Source organism: Myripristis murdjan, chromosome 21 (genome assembly GCF_902150065.1).
Source record: "Myripristis murdjan chromosome 21, fMyrMur1.1, whole genome shotgun sequence".
NCBI lineage: Eukaryota > Metazoa > Chordata > Actinopteri > Holocentriformes > Holocentridae > Myripristis > Myripristis murdjan.
In genome coordinates this window covers 26,626,500-26,642,939 of record NC_044000.1, presented here as the reverse complement: position 1 = coordinate 26,642,939, position 16,440 = coordinate 26,626,500, and the positions used below count along the sequence as shown (strand labels likewise).

Here is a 16,440-nt window from a genome sequence, read left to right as displayed (position 1 = left end):
CTACAGTATGCTTGCCTCACAGGAGTCAGGCTGCAGGATCTGAAGTGTAACTATGTGTTTAATACATTTTCTGAACCAGGGGTAGAAAAAGGCATAGATCAAAGGATTTACACAGGAGTTACAAAACAGCAGCCAAATCCCAAAGGACAAATATGAAGGACCAACTGTGTAATCCCGGCCTGCAAGAGAGGGAGAGTAATATGGACAGAGACATGTCAGAAACACAACTACGACAACACCAAGAGTCCTGGCTGCTTTCAGCTCCAATTTCTTAGCAGTTCCAGTCCCTGAAGGCTGCAGAGTGACAGACACAATGTGGGATCTCATGGCACGAGCCTGAGACACAGCCACCACAAACACCCTGATGTACAGAACTATGATGGCAGTAATGGGAAGAATAAAGTTTATAATAAAGTCAGCAGTTCCTGTGATGTAGTCAATAACAACCACACACTCACCATGACAAGACATATATCTGTTTGGTTGCCTCAGTAAATCTTTTAGAATGTAACATGTAGAGAGAACAGAACCAATCCAACACACACAAACACAGACTTTAGCTTTGCTCTGAGTGACTTTGGTGGGGTAATGCAGAGGGTGACAAATAGCCACATAGCGGTCGACTGATATGAGCACCATGTTTCCTACTGAGGCAGAGGTAACAATAAATGAGGTACATGAACAGAAAACACACATATGTTCCCCCAGAAACCAGCAGACCCCTGTGAGGATGATTTCAGTTGGTATAAGCAGGAGGCCCACAAGGAAGTCTGAGACAGCCAGAGACAGGAGGACGAGGTTGGTGGGGGTGTGGAGCTGCCTGCAGAGAAAAAATTATATTAACAATGACAGTCTAAAAAGTAGTATTACCAGAAGGGCTAATAATAACAGAAGTCATAGCATGTTTAATGGCTGATAATCACTCATAAAATACATTGTTAAAATTTCTGTGTATTAATGTATTAATCAGTGCATCTTGTATTCTAAAGCCATTTCTGTCTGTTAGTGAGCAGTAAAAAAACATTTAAGGCGAAGCTATTAGAAGCCTTTATCTGTGCCTGTAGTGGGAGATGGAGATGATGACCAGCAGGTTGAGAGCCACAGTGAGCGGAGAGATGAAGGTCATCAGGATGTAGAGCAGCACGACCTCAGAGCTTGGAGGCTTCGGCTTCCTGCAGGAGGTGTTGAGGAGTTGTGGAAAGCAGAGTTCAGCTCCTTCCAGGCTCTCCATCATCAGAGAGAGAGGAGGAGGAGAGAAGCTGCTGAGGTCTGGCAGCTCTCTGAATAAAACTCTCTGTTGTATCTCTTTCTTATCACATTTTCCAGTTTTGTTCCTCCCATCTTTTCTTCCTGTTCCTCCTTCCCTCTCTCCCAAGACACTGATATCTCTCCTCTGTCCTCTTCTGCGCATCATTGTATTCACCTGCATCACTTTTTTTGCTGTCCTATGTTCCTCATAATAACACAACAAAAACCAAAACCAAAACAAAACAACTACAACAACTACAACTACTACTACCTTTGCCATTCTTTGGCCCACGTCAATATAGTCTATCATCAGAGGCCTGTACCATAAAGCTGGACTTCGGCTTAGCGAGGTAATTTCAGGGTTAACCCTGGGTTTTCTGTACCATGAAGGTGGTTTACTTTTTATCGGGGTATGTTGCCGTGGTAACATACACTGAACACCTAACGTGCTCCGGAGCAGGTTAAGTTCAGGATAAGAGCTCAGCAGGTATAAAAGCCCCACCTACTGACCAATCAGTTCTCTTGGAAAATGGCCTGCCCATTTGATGAGAACCCAGTGGATCGAGGTGCACAACTTGTACACCTTTTTCCGAGTTAGGCTGCGTATTTTTTTCCCTTTCTTCTTCTTCTTTTATAAAATTAATACATTTTACTTAGACTTCTTATTTTAATTTTGTTTGTTTTTCTTTCACTTTTTTCAAGTTTGAAGAGAAGAAGAAGGAATTCTTGTTGTTGTTTTTTTTTGTTTTTTTTTTTTACTCATGACCCTACACTGTCCAACCAGAAATTGATCTTGTAGACTGATTGATTGATTGATTGATTGATTCTTTTAATGATCACATAGCCAGGCTGGTGGAATTTATTTCCAGTACAGCTCCTTGGTACAGGTTCCAACATTTCATTAAACATTAAACATGTAACATAGATATACATGCAGACAGACACATTCCTTAGTACATAAGGGCCATGGTTGATCCTCAGCGTCCAGAGTTCAGAATATTTATTGCAACAGGAATGAAGCTGTTTTTAAAGCGGGTTGTTTTGGATGCAATTGTCCTGTAGCGCCTCCCAGAGGGCAGTAGCTGGAAGGCATAGTGTCCAGGGTGAGTGGGATCAGAGATGATCTTGCGGACTCTGCATAGTGTCCATTTGCGGTGCACTGATTCGAGGGATGGTAAGGGTGAGCCAATGATTTTGGATGCTCTGTTTATGATGCGCTGTAATTTCTTTTGGGAGAGTGTGTCAAGACTGCCGAACCAAACTGTAATGGATGAGGTGAGGATGCTTTCAACGATGGCTGTGTAGAAGCAGAGCAGGAGATGTGGCCTTACTCTGAACTTCTTGAGCTGTCGGCCATGGAAAAGTCTTTGCTGAGCTTTTTTGTGGATGTGGTCTGTGTTTATTTTCCATATGAGGTTAGGGTGACCACCTGCTAATAAGCCCAATGGGGGACAAGGGGTATGATTCTGAGGGACAATGTGGGACACCGCCCGGCGTGGCGGTGCCCCCACTCGGCGGGCAGACTCACCGATACTGGTTTACCGATTTCTAGCAGATACCACTTTACATGGTATATTAATGTTGCCCTGTTCCCCTAACATATGTAATTGCTGCTGTATGCTCATGAATAGGTCACCCTTGTTAATGAGCCCTTAGCTTTCAATGTGTTTTTTTCTAAATAAAAGATATTCATAATATTTTAAACATTTCAATTAATTGACAGATGAACTTCCACTTAAGATTTACTTTTTATTTAAAGGGAGTGAATTGCAACGGAAAATATAAATAAAATTAAATAACTTATAACAGTGTTAATTTCGTCGGCTATTTTTCAATTTAATTTTAGTCTTAGTCTTGTGTCAAATGCCCTTATTAGTTTTAGTCATATTTAGTCAACTTGAATTCTTTTTTGTTTAGTCACATTTTAGTCGATGAAAAGTCTTGGCATTTTAGTCTAGTTTTAGTCGAAGAAAATCCAAAGTATTTTAGTCTAGTTTTAGTTGACTAAATTATAAAGTATTTTAGTCTAGTTTTAGTCAATAGTCTTTTTTAGTCTTTGACCTGCATCATGTTGGCTTTTTTAATTTAACAATATGTTAATTTATTATTTTAAAAATGTAAATTGCTTATCAAATAGACCTAACAATTCAGCTACCAATGAATGAGCAGTAGCATGAATGTGATAACATAGATTGAAAAATAAGCCGAAGTGATACCGCTTCTTTGAATAGACAAGCTAAGCCAGTGTGCTGCTGTCAGCCAGTGAACATAGTGCGGAGTGGCAACTCTTCGTTTTATTACACAATCTGTCAGTGCGCTGCTGTTTTAACTTTGTTCTCGCCGTGCTACGCTTCAGACAGCGCGGTGGGTGTGTGCTCCTCAGTCACACACACACACACACAAACACACACAAACACACACACCTGGCATGAGCACACAGCAGCGCAGGAGGAGAAAAACTAACCCGCCCGATCCCCCGGGCGAACGAGCTTTTTTTTTTTTTTTTTTTTTGAGAGCAAGCATTGATTATGCGGGACATGGTCTCAATTTGCGGGACGCGTGAAATGGGCTTCAAACGCTGTACGTGCACGCGCTACGCGGGACAGGTGGTCACCCTATTTGAGGTTGTTGCTGATGTGGGTTCCAAGGAGTTTAAATGTGTCAGTGATAGAGATGGATTCACCTTTAATGATCACAGGAGTTTTGGGAGATGGCTGGTGTCTTAGGTCAACGATGAGTTCTTTTGTTTTTGTTGTGTTGAGTAAGAGATCATGGTCTGTGCACCAGGTCACTGCTTGGTTGATCTGTGCACGGTATTCAGTTTCTTGGTTGTTGGTGATGAGTCCTATGATGGTCGAATCGTCTGCATACTTGTACAGGTTGACAGAGCTGTGGTGGGATGTGAGCTGGTTTGTGTAGAGGGAGAATAGCCAGGGTGAGGGGAGTAGGGGAGTATGTTAGATGTAGTGATTTTTAAAAATATTTTTGAAAAAAAATGAGGGGAATTTAATTCAGAGGGTTAAATAAAAGCCTGATAAAATACACGCCACGCTCCTTTAGGTTTCCTCTAGTTTGCTCATATTTAGTATGGGTATGCCAAATGTTTTACATTTGGCATCAAATTATAGGTAATATTATAATCCCACTAATTTACACATTGACGCAGTCAGCAAATTTTTGCCAGCATTCCTTGTGGCTCTTGGCAGCTGCAACTGTGTTGCTTTTTGCCTGGATGATGGATTTATACTCCTCATATTTATTTCAGATTATTGTCTGCTCCTCTGTCATAAAGTATGCAGCTCGGGTGGATTTTTCCATGTCTGCGATTGGTCGTATGCAGCAAACACCGCCCTTTTTATGTCAACACGCACAGATCTAGATTCGAAAAGCCTGGGTTGAGTTACACTGATTCTTGGGAAACTGGATAAATCATGTCTCACTAAGAAAAATACTATTTCTGTTGGAAATTTACAACATTTCAATGAATAAAAAGAATCAAGGGCATAATCAGGGGGTCCTTTGCACATTTGTAAGGTTCTTTTATAGGTTTATTTTTAATTTTTATTAATTTAATGATTATATGTTCGCCCATGGCCTATAAAACCAGTTGTCCTCGGACAGGAGATAATCATTTCAACTTGATTAAAACAACAAAAAGTAATAATTTCATTGAATAATATATTTACCACATGCAAGAGTACATCATAATATGTATTAAAAACTACAAACGATGAGTTTTGAACAATATTTACTATTATTTTGTGCTCAAAATGTGTCCCACATATTCGTCAACATCATTAGATATTTATTTAAAAAACAAAAAACTCTACAAACACAAGGTCAGTTGCATTCCCGAGGACCCCTTTTCAAACCTTCAGCTCTACTGCATGCTTCAAGACTACTCAGGCTCCTGGAGGTTTGCTATTTTCTCTTAAATCTCCTCATATTTTCAGACACTGCTACTGTCACAACCATAACATGTCAACACCGTCACTTCTGTATAAAAAATATTAGATTAGATTATGGCATAAATGTATACTTTTTAAGAAGAGGTCTGACGCAGATAGCAACAGGGGGGAAACAATATGGCTAATGTGAACAACTCATGCTTATCATGTGAAAGAGTAGGTTTTTGTCATCACCGTCAGGTTTTCTGACGGTGATGACTGAAGTCTGAAAAATGCTTATAACAGTGCTCAGGATTCTTATTTTTGTACCAAATAGTTAAATAAAGTTGTTAAGCAAGAAGCAGTTACAGTCACACCAGACTGTAACTGCCATGGCCTTACTTCAATACCCTACCACATAGCTGTGTTCTGCAGACAAATATTAATGGGCTATTTGTCATTGGCCATGTTTTAATAATAGCCTATTAAGGTAAATACAGGATTACTGCAAGTGTTGTAACATAGAAATAATTGCATGGACATGTGATAAACCAGCAGCCCTATGCTGTTTGTAGGTTGTGTAGTGTTGTTGTTCCTGCCCAGGTGGGGAATTGAACCCTGGTCTCCTGCATGGCAGGCAGAGACACTAACCACTGTGCCACTGGGGCTTGTGTGGCCTGAGTTAGAAATGAGGCTCTATAAAGCACACAGCATGAGTGACAGTCGCGCTTGGGAGAAAATCGCATGAAAATTGTGGTCAGACAAATACTTTTTTCTCAATGACAGTAAAAAATCCCTGAGATTCGGTGAGTTGAAAAAGTGTGTGTTTCTCCTTCTCTCCCCAGCTTGTGGGTTCCAGATATAATGGGAGTCAATGGGGGAGAGAGCTGGCACTCTTGCCTCGTTAAGTGTCAGCGTTTAAAAAGTTGAAGCTACTTTGCTTTTGTATTTACATTTTTCAAAGCAAAACTAGTTTTCCTACTACTTTATCCTGAATTTATGCATGTGGAGTGAAAACTGTCTCTCTTTTTCTATCCATCTCATCTGTCTGAACGCTGAACTGAGCAGAAGACAGAAACCCCGCCAGCACTATCAACGCTCCTTAGTGAGTGACTGAGTCACGTCACCGGCCGCAGGCAGGCCAGGGTCGCCAGATACTGCGACAGATACCCCCCCACAATCTGACTTGTTTCCTTCACTGTAAAATCGGGATATTAGTGGGAGAAATTACTGACCGGGAGCATTGCGGGAGATAGGGTTAAAAATCGGGAGTCTCCCGCGTGAATCGGGAGAGTTGGCAAGTATGCAGCTGCCTACAGGCGCCTCCGTTTGTGTGACTGCTTTGTGCGTTCACAAAGGAAAAGAGGGAAGGGAGGGGCATGCCGCACTTTCGTGCCTTGGGCACGTGTGTGTGTGTGTGTGTGTGTGTGTGTGTGTGTGTAGGGGGGTGTCTGGCAAAATTACAACGGGGGCATTATTATTACACGCATTTAATCGAGAATTGATCGATGTCACCATTGCGCCACATACAGTGGCTTTACTGTTAAAAAAAAAAAAAAGAACTTAAAAAAACTCAAAAGGGCACTTGCTGGTTGAGAACAGGGCAAGGGCAGGTGTTCTAGCACAACCTAGTGTCTATCTGTGCACGTCCCTGTGGTCTTTGATTTATCTGCATTCAGCGCTAACTTGAGCTGAGTCAAACGGGACTGAACAGTGTCAAAGGCTGCCTGCAACAACTCAAGGGATTTTAAAGCTGAAGAAGATGAACAATAAATTATTGGATCATCAGCATAAAAATGGGACACAGCATCAGACAAATGATCACAAAGATTATTCACATAAATTGTGAACAATAATGGCCCTAATATAGATCCTTGAGGCACGCCCTTTAGAACAGGGAGGAAAGAGGAGAAAGACCCAGCGGCTTGGATGCACTGTGTTCTACCTGATAAATAATTAGAGAACCAGTTTACAGCCTGATTAGATAAGCCAATCTTCTGGAGCCTATCTGCCAGGATGACATGGTCGACTGTGTCAAATGCCTTTGATAAGTCTATAAAAAGAGCTGCACAATATTTTCGGCCATCTAGCGCCTCTATGATGTCGTTTACCACTTTAACAGCTGCAGTTATTGTACTGTGCTGTTTACGAAAACCTGACTGATATTGTGAGAGAAGACCATGAGCATCTAAAAAACATTTAAGTTGTTCACTGACCAACTTTTCTAAAATTTTGGAGAGAACACACAATTTGGAGATCGGCCTATAGTTATTAACTACAGAGGGATCACCACCTTTCAGCAGGGAAAGAACATAAGCAGACTTCCATATTCTCGGAATCTTATTTTCAGAAAGAGTTCAATTAAAAATATGACACAAAGGTTCTGCTATAAAGTCTGCAGCCAACCTCAAAAAGAAAGGCTCAAGATTGTCAGGTCCGGCAGATTTACTTAGATCCAATTGCTGTAAAGCCCTATGGACCTCGGCTACATCAAAAGGAGTCAGATCAAATCCTGGAGCCATAGCATTAATGGGTGGCGATTGATGTGAGCTTTGTGCCTCCGCATGCAGGTCAAGGTGCCTGAATCCTGCCACCAGGGACTCTTCCCTCAAATGTTGACAGTTGGCATCTGTTTGAACAAGTGTTGAGCCTTCCCATTTGTCGGGTGGGGTCAGGCCTCCCTGCACCCCTGAGTGAAGCTCCGGGTGTCAGGAGGGCTGACATTCGTGGATGTGGTTGTCACAAAAAACAATTGCGTTTGCACATCTTGGGCTCCAAAACACACAAGTTCACAAATCAACTTCATGAATGCTCATTTTTAATCACAGCTATCCTGCCAAAAAAACTATAATTAGCACTTCTACAACTCTGTCTCTTCGCTCATCAGCCACTTATGCAAACCAGTTCAAACCACCACTAAAAACAAGACAAACCATAAGCCACCACACAATCAAAACCTGCAGTACAATTTCATTCATACCTCTGCAACATTTAGCATATAAGCATACACTGAGCTCTGCCTCAGTGGTTTTAGTACCAGGACTCTTAACAGAAATCTTCATGAACGAGGACTTCACAGTCGCGGTTAGAAGAAAAAGGAAAGAGTTTATGCCGAAGCTGAGAGCGGCCAGAGCAAGGGGGGACATTGCCTATCTGCGCAACAACAAATTGGTCGTTCATCCATGCACCAGCACGCCTAAACAACCGTAAGATACTGGACAATGGGTATGTTGAACCACAACGCTTTCATATGACACTGGACATAACTTCTACACATTCTGAATCAGAACTTTCACTACGAAGAATTGACGAATTTGCACATCCTGAATTAAATACATTTAAATACACTACATATAAGCCACAGGACATTGAAAAAGATATTGATCCAGAAAACAACTTTTTCTTGAACATCAGCCACGACTGCCACTATTACACAGATGAACAGTATAACAGCACTTTCAAGACTGAAAACAAAATCTCAATAATCCACTTCAATAGTAGAAGCCTGTACACCAACTTCAATAACATAAAGGACTATTTAAACCAATTCACACAGCCTTTTAATATAATTCTAATATCGGAAACATGGATTAACAATGAAAGGGGCATGGATTTTGGACTGGAAGGATATGAGCTGATATGTATGAATAGGAGAAATAAAAATGGTGGCGGTGTAGCTATGTATGTGGACATGAGTTATAATTATAAGGTGGTTGAAAAAATGTCAACTGTGGTAGACAATGTGCTTGAATGTATAACAATAGAAATAAGTAGAGTAAAAAAGAAAAACATCATTGTAAGTTGTATATATAGAACACCAGGTTCAAATATAGACACATTTAAAAACTGGATACTTTATAATTACAAATAATAAAGTCATGTTTATTGGCGGGGATATCAATATAGATTTGTTAAATCCAAATAAACATAGGATGACCAATGAATTTATCAACACTCTATACACAGTATTGGCCTATATCCAAAAATGACCAGACCCAGCCAAATCACATCTCATTGTGCAACTTTAATTGATAACATATTTACAAATGAAATGGATAACAATACAGTAAGTGGACTATTAGTAAATGATATCAGTGACCACCTTCCAGTTTTTACAGTCTATAATGATAACCACATGAAAACCAAACAGGACAAGATACCATTGTACAGAAGGGTTAGGACAAAGGAATCCATGTATGCACTGAAAAGTGAGTTACTGCAACATAATTGGGATTTGATATATAAAGAAAATGATACTGATAAATCATATGATGAATTTCTAAGGGTATTTGAAATAATATATGATAAAAATTGTCCAATTAAACAATACTGTAGAAAACAAAAGTATAAAGGTAATCAATGGATGTCAAGGGGACTGCCGAATGCTTGTAAAAAGAAAAACACATTATATAGAGAATTCATAAAACACAGAACTAAGGATGCAGAAGATAAATATAAGAAGTATAAAAATAATTACAACTGGGATAAAATCTCTATGCTCCTCTAATGGGGTGACCAGTAGCAGTTTTAGGCACGGGCGAAGCGGGCAGCCGCCCGGGGCGGCATATTTTCATGTCACGTGGGGGGGCGGCATGAGCGCAAAAAAAAAAAAAAAAAAAAAAAAAAAAAAATCATCCTCGCTGCAAAGCAGTTTTCTATTAAGGTATTTGTGCAGGTGTTGGCGCCCCTGCTCTGGGAGGGGCGCGTGTAGCCGCCAGAGGGGCACCGGTAGCGGCCGTTATCGCTTGGAAGAACTTGGAGGATTTAATGTGTACATTTCATAGGCGGAGTTTGCGGGGGGTGGGGGGGGGGTGGGGTGGGGGGGGGGGGGATATGTCACTCCTGACTCCATTTAGTGAATGATTTCCCGAATAGAAGGGTCTGATCTGTTTCTCCCGCAAATCAAATTCACTTAGATGAGACATGATAGGGAGACTGCTTTGGTATTCATCAAAGAGAGTCTAAGGAACAGCATCAGACTTACAAGAAAGCGATTCAGTGACTGGGAATAAATGGTAGCCATAGTTTACATCAGCCACAATAGTGTTACAGACCAAATGCTTATTATACACAGCCTGAACATGAGACTCAGACGTGATGTGAAGCAAACTGAAATTCTTCTATTCTCCTTTTGAGACACATGATCATCAGCAAGGTCAACATGGGACGTCGTGATAAGGTATCAGCATCCACATTCCATGTACCTGCGCGATACTGCTGCTAACATGTGTAGGTGGAAAGAGCAGATAACCATCGGTGGCTTGTGGCACACAGTTTAGCTGTTGTCAGGATGTAGGTGAGTGGATTGTTGTTGGTGCCAACTGTGAAAGGAGTAAGGTGTCACTGAATTTATCAGTGAAAGCCAAATTTCAGTTCTATGATGAAAAACTCTGACTTGTGTGCTCGATACTTGGACTCACTGCAAGATACTCCTCAGATGGTAAAAGCAATAGGAGTCTTAGGTGGTAGTGTTATGTCATGTCCAATTTCATTGTGCAAAATCACTGTCGACTGTTTGGGCTTGTGGGCAAGGTGATGAGACAACTAGTCACCTGTACCCCACATGGCAAAACAGAATCTGATGGGGGTCCATTTCTCTGAGTGGGAAGCACAGTTGTTGACTATGCCCTCTAAAACTACAGCACCATAGACAGGAATCACTTCAGGGTCTGGCCTTGGTGTTTTATCAGACCAAGATTACCATCTTGAGAACACGGGTGCCTCAGTTCCAAGATTTTTAGGACAGCACAATAACCATGTTGTGTTGGGAGGAAACCAGTTTTGTGCAAACAATAGTCAGGCAATAGAGGAGAGAAGATCAAGTGTATTAATGCCGCTCAGTACCCATTCTCCAGCATGAACAAAGATTAGGAACAACCAAGGCAAGAGTGGAAAATTCATTTCATTTCCTACATAGTCCTTTGGAAATGTTATACTTACTTCAACATAACCAAGATAAGGAACTTATTGTCCATTTGCCTCTTCTGTCTCTGGAAGAGTGGTTAAAGGTTTGTTTGGCTGATCAACCAAGAACTGTATCAACAGACAAAATAATTTTTGCAAGTTGAGATCCAGTGTCAAGTAAGCAAGATGTTGGTTTTCCTTAAATATTGATCTGGGCAGTAGTTTTGGTCCCACAAGCTCGTTGGAGAGTCTAGATGGGTGATCATTTGCTTTGGTTTCTTACAATACCGCCCACTTTGCAGTGGGACTCCCTCAGCAGATGCTGATTTCAGTTGAAATAGCTGGAAGATTGTGGTGATTTCATCTGTCGTCCTCTCTTTCCCCCCTGTCTCACTTTTAATGCCACCAAATAAGGATTTGGGGCTTGATCACAAATTGGTGCAATATGACCATCTTCTCCACATTTAAAGCAGTATCCCGGGTGAAGCTGGGTACTTTGTTTGTCGTATGCGTTTGCGACTGCTTTCCAGACTGTGCAGTTGCCTTTCAGGACTTTATCTGAAGGGCTGCTATTGCTCATTGGTTTACTCTTTTAGCCTTGCTAGTTGATTATGGTCAACTTTGCCAGTTGGTGTTGAATTTGAGTGACCATTTTCTTCAATTTTTCACCTGATATTCAGATTTAGGATTGTCAATGTGCAACACACGACTGGTGGATCCAAACGTTGCCAGGTACTTTCCAAGTGACGTATGTTCAACTGCTGGCTAGCTAGCCATGTTTTATGTAGCACTTATGATGAAACATTTTAAAATATATAATTATAATACAGCATGAAGTAGTTCACCAATTGTACAGGGCGAGTCTAGGTTTGGCTCTGGAGTTGGACAAAAATAAATGAAACACACCGACACATAACTGAATTTACTGGTTGTATTGGAAAAAAAAACTTTGAGTGAATCAAGGCATAAAACCAGCAAAAATTAGTAAGGCCTTTCTGTTGAAATACTACTATCAGTTAATTTCCTTGTTAAATCAGTTCATCTATTAATGTATACATAGATCTCAATAATTATTTCAAATCAAAGAATTTGATCGATCAACATTTACATAATAATAATAATATCCTGTTAAACACACTTCAATATGATTATCAATGTAGGTGTACATAAAATCAGTATATCTTTAAACTAAAATTGTGCAGCTTGAAAAAAATGTTGGGAGCAAAGTTCATTAGAGTACTGATATCACAATAAAGGGAAAAGAGAAAAACGTATGTCACGTTAAATGATTAATTAAGGTTAATTGACACAGTATGCGTTCCTACCACACCAGGAGGCAATAGGCCAAGGACAGCCAGGCTTGAGGCCTGCATGCAAAGTGGACTGTAAACTGTCTTAGATGAAGATTCCTTCTTCTAGCTCGCCATCCATTTATTTCTAATGATAAAACCTGACCTGTTCAGGTAAAGAGGCAAAAAATGGACCATAGGCATTAAATATTTAATTAACTGTTCACATCTCCTTTCCATCAAATCATTCACTGGATTATCCAAACCGACATGGCTCACCACTGTTCAGGATCATGTCTGTCATTCCAGTGCAGCATCACATCATGATGGGTTGCAGGCGGCACACACTGTTGGGCAGCTGTATGTGTAGTTAGGGTTTTAATTGGGAAATGAATTCAGCCACATGGCTTAATAGCATTAGCACAGCTGTGGTTTTGTAGTGGGATTCACTCACCAGTCACTGCACAGCCTCTCTACAGTATGCTGGCCTCACAGGAGTCAGGCTGCAGGATCTGAAGTGTAACTATGTGTTTAATACATTTTCTGAACCAGGGGTAGAAAAAGGCATAGATCAAAGGATTTACACAGGAGTTACAAAACAGCAGCCAAATCCCAAAGGACAAATATGAGGGACCAACTGTGTAATCCTGGCCTGCAAGAGAGGGAGAGTAATATGGACAGAGACATATCAGAAACACAACTACGACAACACCAAGAGTCCTGGCTGCTTTCAGCTCTGATTTCTTAGCAGTTCCAGTCCCTGAAGGCTGCAGAGTGACAGACACAATGTGGGATCTCATGGCACGAGCCTGAGATACAGCAACCACAAACACTCTGATGTACAGAATTATGATGGCAGTAATGGGAAGAATAAAGTTTATAAAAAAGTCAGCAGTTCCTGTGATGTAGTCAATAACAACCACACACTCACCATGACAAGACATATATCTGTTTGGTTGCCTCAGTAAATCCTTTAGAATGTAACATGTACAGAGAACAGAACCAATCCAACACAGACAAACACAGATTTTAGCTTTGCTCTGAGTGACTTTAGAGGGGTAATGCAGAGGGTGACAAATAGCCACATAGCGGTCGACTGATATGAGCACCATGTTTCCTACTGAGGCAGAGGTAACAATAAATGAGGTACAGTAACAGAAGACACATATATGTTCCCCCAGAAACCAGCAGACCCCTGTGAGGATGATTTCAATTGGTATAAGCAGGAGGCCCACAAGGAAGTCTGAGACAGCCAGAGACAAGAGGACGAGGTTGGTGGGGGTGTGGAGCTGCCTGCAGAGAAAAAATCATATTAGCAATGACAGTCTAAAAAGTAGTATTACCAGAAGGGCTAGTAATAACAGAAGTCATAGCATGTTTAATGGCTGATAATCATTCATAAAATACATTGTTAAAATTTCTGTGTATTAATGTATTAATCAGTGCATCTTGTATTCTAAAGCCATTTCTGTCTGTGAGCAGTACAAAAACATTTAAGGTGAAGCTATTAGAAGCCTTTATCTGTGCCTGTAGTGGGAGATGGAGATGATGACCAGCAGGTTGAGAGCCACAGTGAGCACAGAGATGAAGGTCATCAGGATGTAAAGCAGCACGACCTCAGAGCTTGGAGGCTTCGGCTTCCTGCAGGAAGTGTTGAGGAGTTGTGGAAAGCAGAGTTCAGCTCCTTCCAGGCTCTCCATCATCAGAGAGAGAGGAGGAGAGGAGAAGCTGCTGAGGTCTGGCAGCTCTCTGAACAAAATTCTCTGTCGTATCTCTTTCTTATCACTTTGGTCCCTTTTCGTCCCTCCCTTCTTCTCTTCCTGTTTTCCTCCTACCCAAGACACTGATGTCCCTCCTCTGTCCCCTTCTGTGCATCACTGTATTCTTAGTACAATTCAACCCTAACCCTAATCAAGACAAAAATCTTCAAATAAAAAAGTAATATAATAAAACAATAAGTTAATTAAAAACAAGTCAAAACAGTTACAGCTTAAGCCAATCACAGTTTTGAGTAGATTTCTGAATTGACCCAGTGGAATCAATCTACCTGTACCTGTGCTGTTGTTTAAATCATTGTGGATTATTGTGTGTTGTTTTATGTATGAACAGAGCTGACTCTGTGTATGAGCCTCTGAAATGTTTTTTTAGACAGCTGATGGAGCTCAGGATTTATCAGGGGAATGGCTGATTCACTCCAAACAATTTATCAGGATTAACCTGGACTGTGTGTGTGTGACCTTTTTGGATGTGTATAAGAACACAGACCATTAATGAACATTACAGTGCAAATCCATGCAGTACTTTTTGAGTTGTGCTGCAAACACACACACAGACGGATGGACAGACAAATATACAAACAGGGGCAATCGCATAACTTCCTGCTGGAGGTTGGTGAAGGTAATTAGCAACCACCCAGGATATCATCAACATCCATTCCATGTCCAATGTCCATTTCTGTTGGCATGTTTGGAGATTTAAATAAATAATGAAGTTACACTGCTGCGCCTCGTGTAAATATACACAGTATCCTTGATGCCTGTGGACAGAACTGCAATCTGTGCATCACTATTACAGGGGACTGTCAGGAGGTTTAGCATGTAATTAACCATTGAAATTACTATTATATTATTATTATTATTATTATTATTATTGTTATTATTATTATTATTATCATTATTATTTTTCTAAGTGGAAATGAGGTTTTGGATCGGGTTGGAACTACTGCCATATGTTGGGCTTGGGTCGGGCTTGGACAGATTTTATCCGGGCTCAGGTCAGGTTAGAGATCTCTAGAGGGGGCTCAGAAATTCAGACCAAACCCAACCCGAGTCCCATAAAAATCTGTGTAAAATCTTTGTACTGTCCAATGAGCAGGAACAGAAGATTCCTGCGTCTTAACACTTGCAGTAAACTTTAATGTAAAGGACAAACATTTTGGTCATTAGACCTTCATGGGAATCTTGCCTATTGGGACCTTCCTCTTACACACCTGTCAACAAGAAGCTGCAGGTGTGCATGAGCCCTCATAGTCAAGTAATGTCTATCGAGACATGTTTTGTGAAGAATGGCAGTAGAAATTAATAAGCTTGCCCTTTATTTTATGAAGTGGAGAGACTGATGCCAAAAAAAAAAAAAAGAGTTTATTGCGAGCAGTTGTGACTGTCTTAGCTGGTGCTGGTTGATGTAGCTGGGTGGTGAAGAGATACAGAAAAACCAGGGAGAATCCAGGTGAGTGTGAGGAAATAGGTCCAGGATCCAGTGAAGTGGTGGCAGGGAAAAAACAGGAATGGATGACTAGAAAAAATAGAACAAACAATATCAGGCAACAAGACCGAGAATTTCAAAGAGAATTTTCAAAAATACAGTTAGCCAAGGTGCCCTCCACAGAAGTTAGCAAACAATCTGGCGAGAAGTGGAGAGCTGAACCAGACTTTTATGCAGAGTGAGGCTTGATTGCAGAGGACTGGCAGGTGTGTACAGGGGCCCTGGACTTTGACTAAGCCCGGCCCAAAACAACGGATGCATTGCTTTGCTTTGTTACACAATCTATGTCAGTGCGCTCTGCCTTTTGGACTCGTACGGTGCCGGTGCAGTTGTTGGAATATTTTTTCTTGGTGGTGCAGGTGCAGGTGAAACGACAAACATTTATTTTGCTCAAATTGAGTGGGGTACACAATTTAAAAAGACAACGGTGGGCCTGTTCAAAACTAATTTACACATTTTTTTGTTATGTAATAATGTTATAATTATCATGGTATTTTTTTTATTATCAACCTTAATTTTTGCACTGTGCGTTGTCTGCGTATAGGGAGTGGCGGCCCTGATGGTCTCTCTCTAGTCATCTTAACTTGCACACACTACAAGTATCTTTGACACGGCTGAGTGGCGGGTAAGCCTGCGTATCTAAGGGCCTACTGGCGCATTGTTGCCACCTGTCGGTCTGGACATTGAACAACAGTAGATTACAAGCAAAAAGGGGAGGAAAAAAAAAAAAAAAAGACCGGCTGGCTGGCAGCACCAGCCATTCTGGTATTCTCCAGAATGTCCAGATGGCCAGTCCGCCCCTGGGTGTGTAGGTGGGTGTGATGCAGCTCCAGACAGACAGACATAGA

General features: G+C 41.1%; 2 protein-coding genes across 2 annotated transcripts; both read right to left on the bottom strand.

Moving 5' to 3' along the window:
- On the bottom strand, positions 1-1,231 carry LOC115380260 (trace amine-associated receptor 13c-like). The gene is made up of 2 exons (XM_030081352.1): positions 1,059-1,231; positions 1-820 (listed from the first exon to the last, which is right to left on the bottom strand). The coding sequence occupies exons 1-2, from the start codon at positions 1,229-1,231 to the stop codon at positions 1-3; spliced, it is 993 nt and encodes a 330-aa protein (XP_029937212.1).
- Positions 1,232-12,801: 11,570 nt separating this feature from the next.
- Positions 12,802-14,028, bottom strand: LOC115380050 (trace amine-associated receptor 1-like). The gene is made up of 2 exons (XM_030081093.1): positions 13,856-14,028; positions 12,802-13,621 (listed from the first exon to the last, which is right to left on the bottom strand). Exons 1-2 carry the CDS (start codon positions 14,026-14,028, stop codon positions 12,802-12,804), a joined length of 993 nt encoding a protein of 330 aa, XP_029936953.1.
- Positions 14,029-16,440: the final 2,412 nt, after the last annotated feature.

Bases quoted from the DNA above. Each gene is read 5' to 3' on its own strand.
- LOC115380260 (XM_030081352.1), bottom strand. From the start codon at position 1,231: ATGGAGAGCCTGGAAGGAGCTGAACTCTGCTTTCCACAACTCCTCAAC. The intron at 821-1,058 runs GCACAGATAAAG...TTTTCTCTGCAG, and splicing joins ATCTCCATCTCCCACTACAG to GCAGCTCCACACCCCCACCA.
- LOC115380050 (XM_030081093.1), bottom strand. From the start codon at position 14,028: ATGGAGAGCCTGGAAGGAGCTGAACTCTGCTTTCCACAACTCCTCAAC. The intron at 13,622-13,855 runs GCACAGATAAAG...TTTTCTCTGCAG, and splicing joins ATCTCCATCTCCCACTACAG to GCAGCTCCACACCCCCACCA.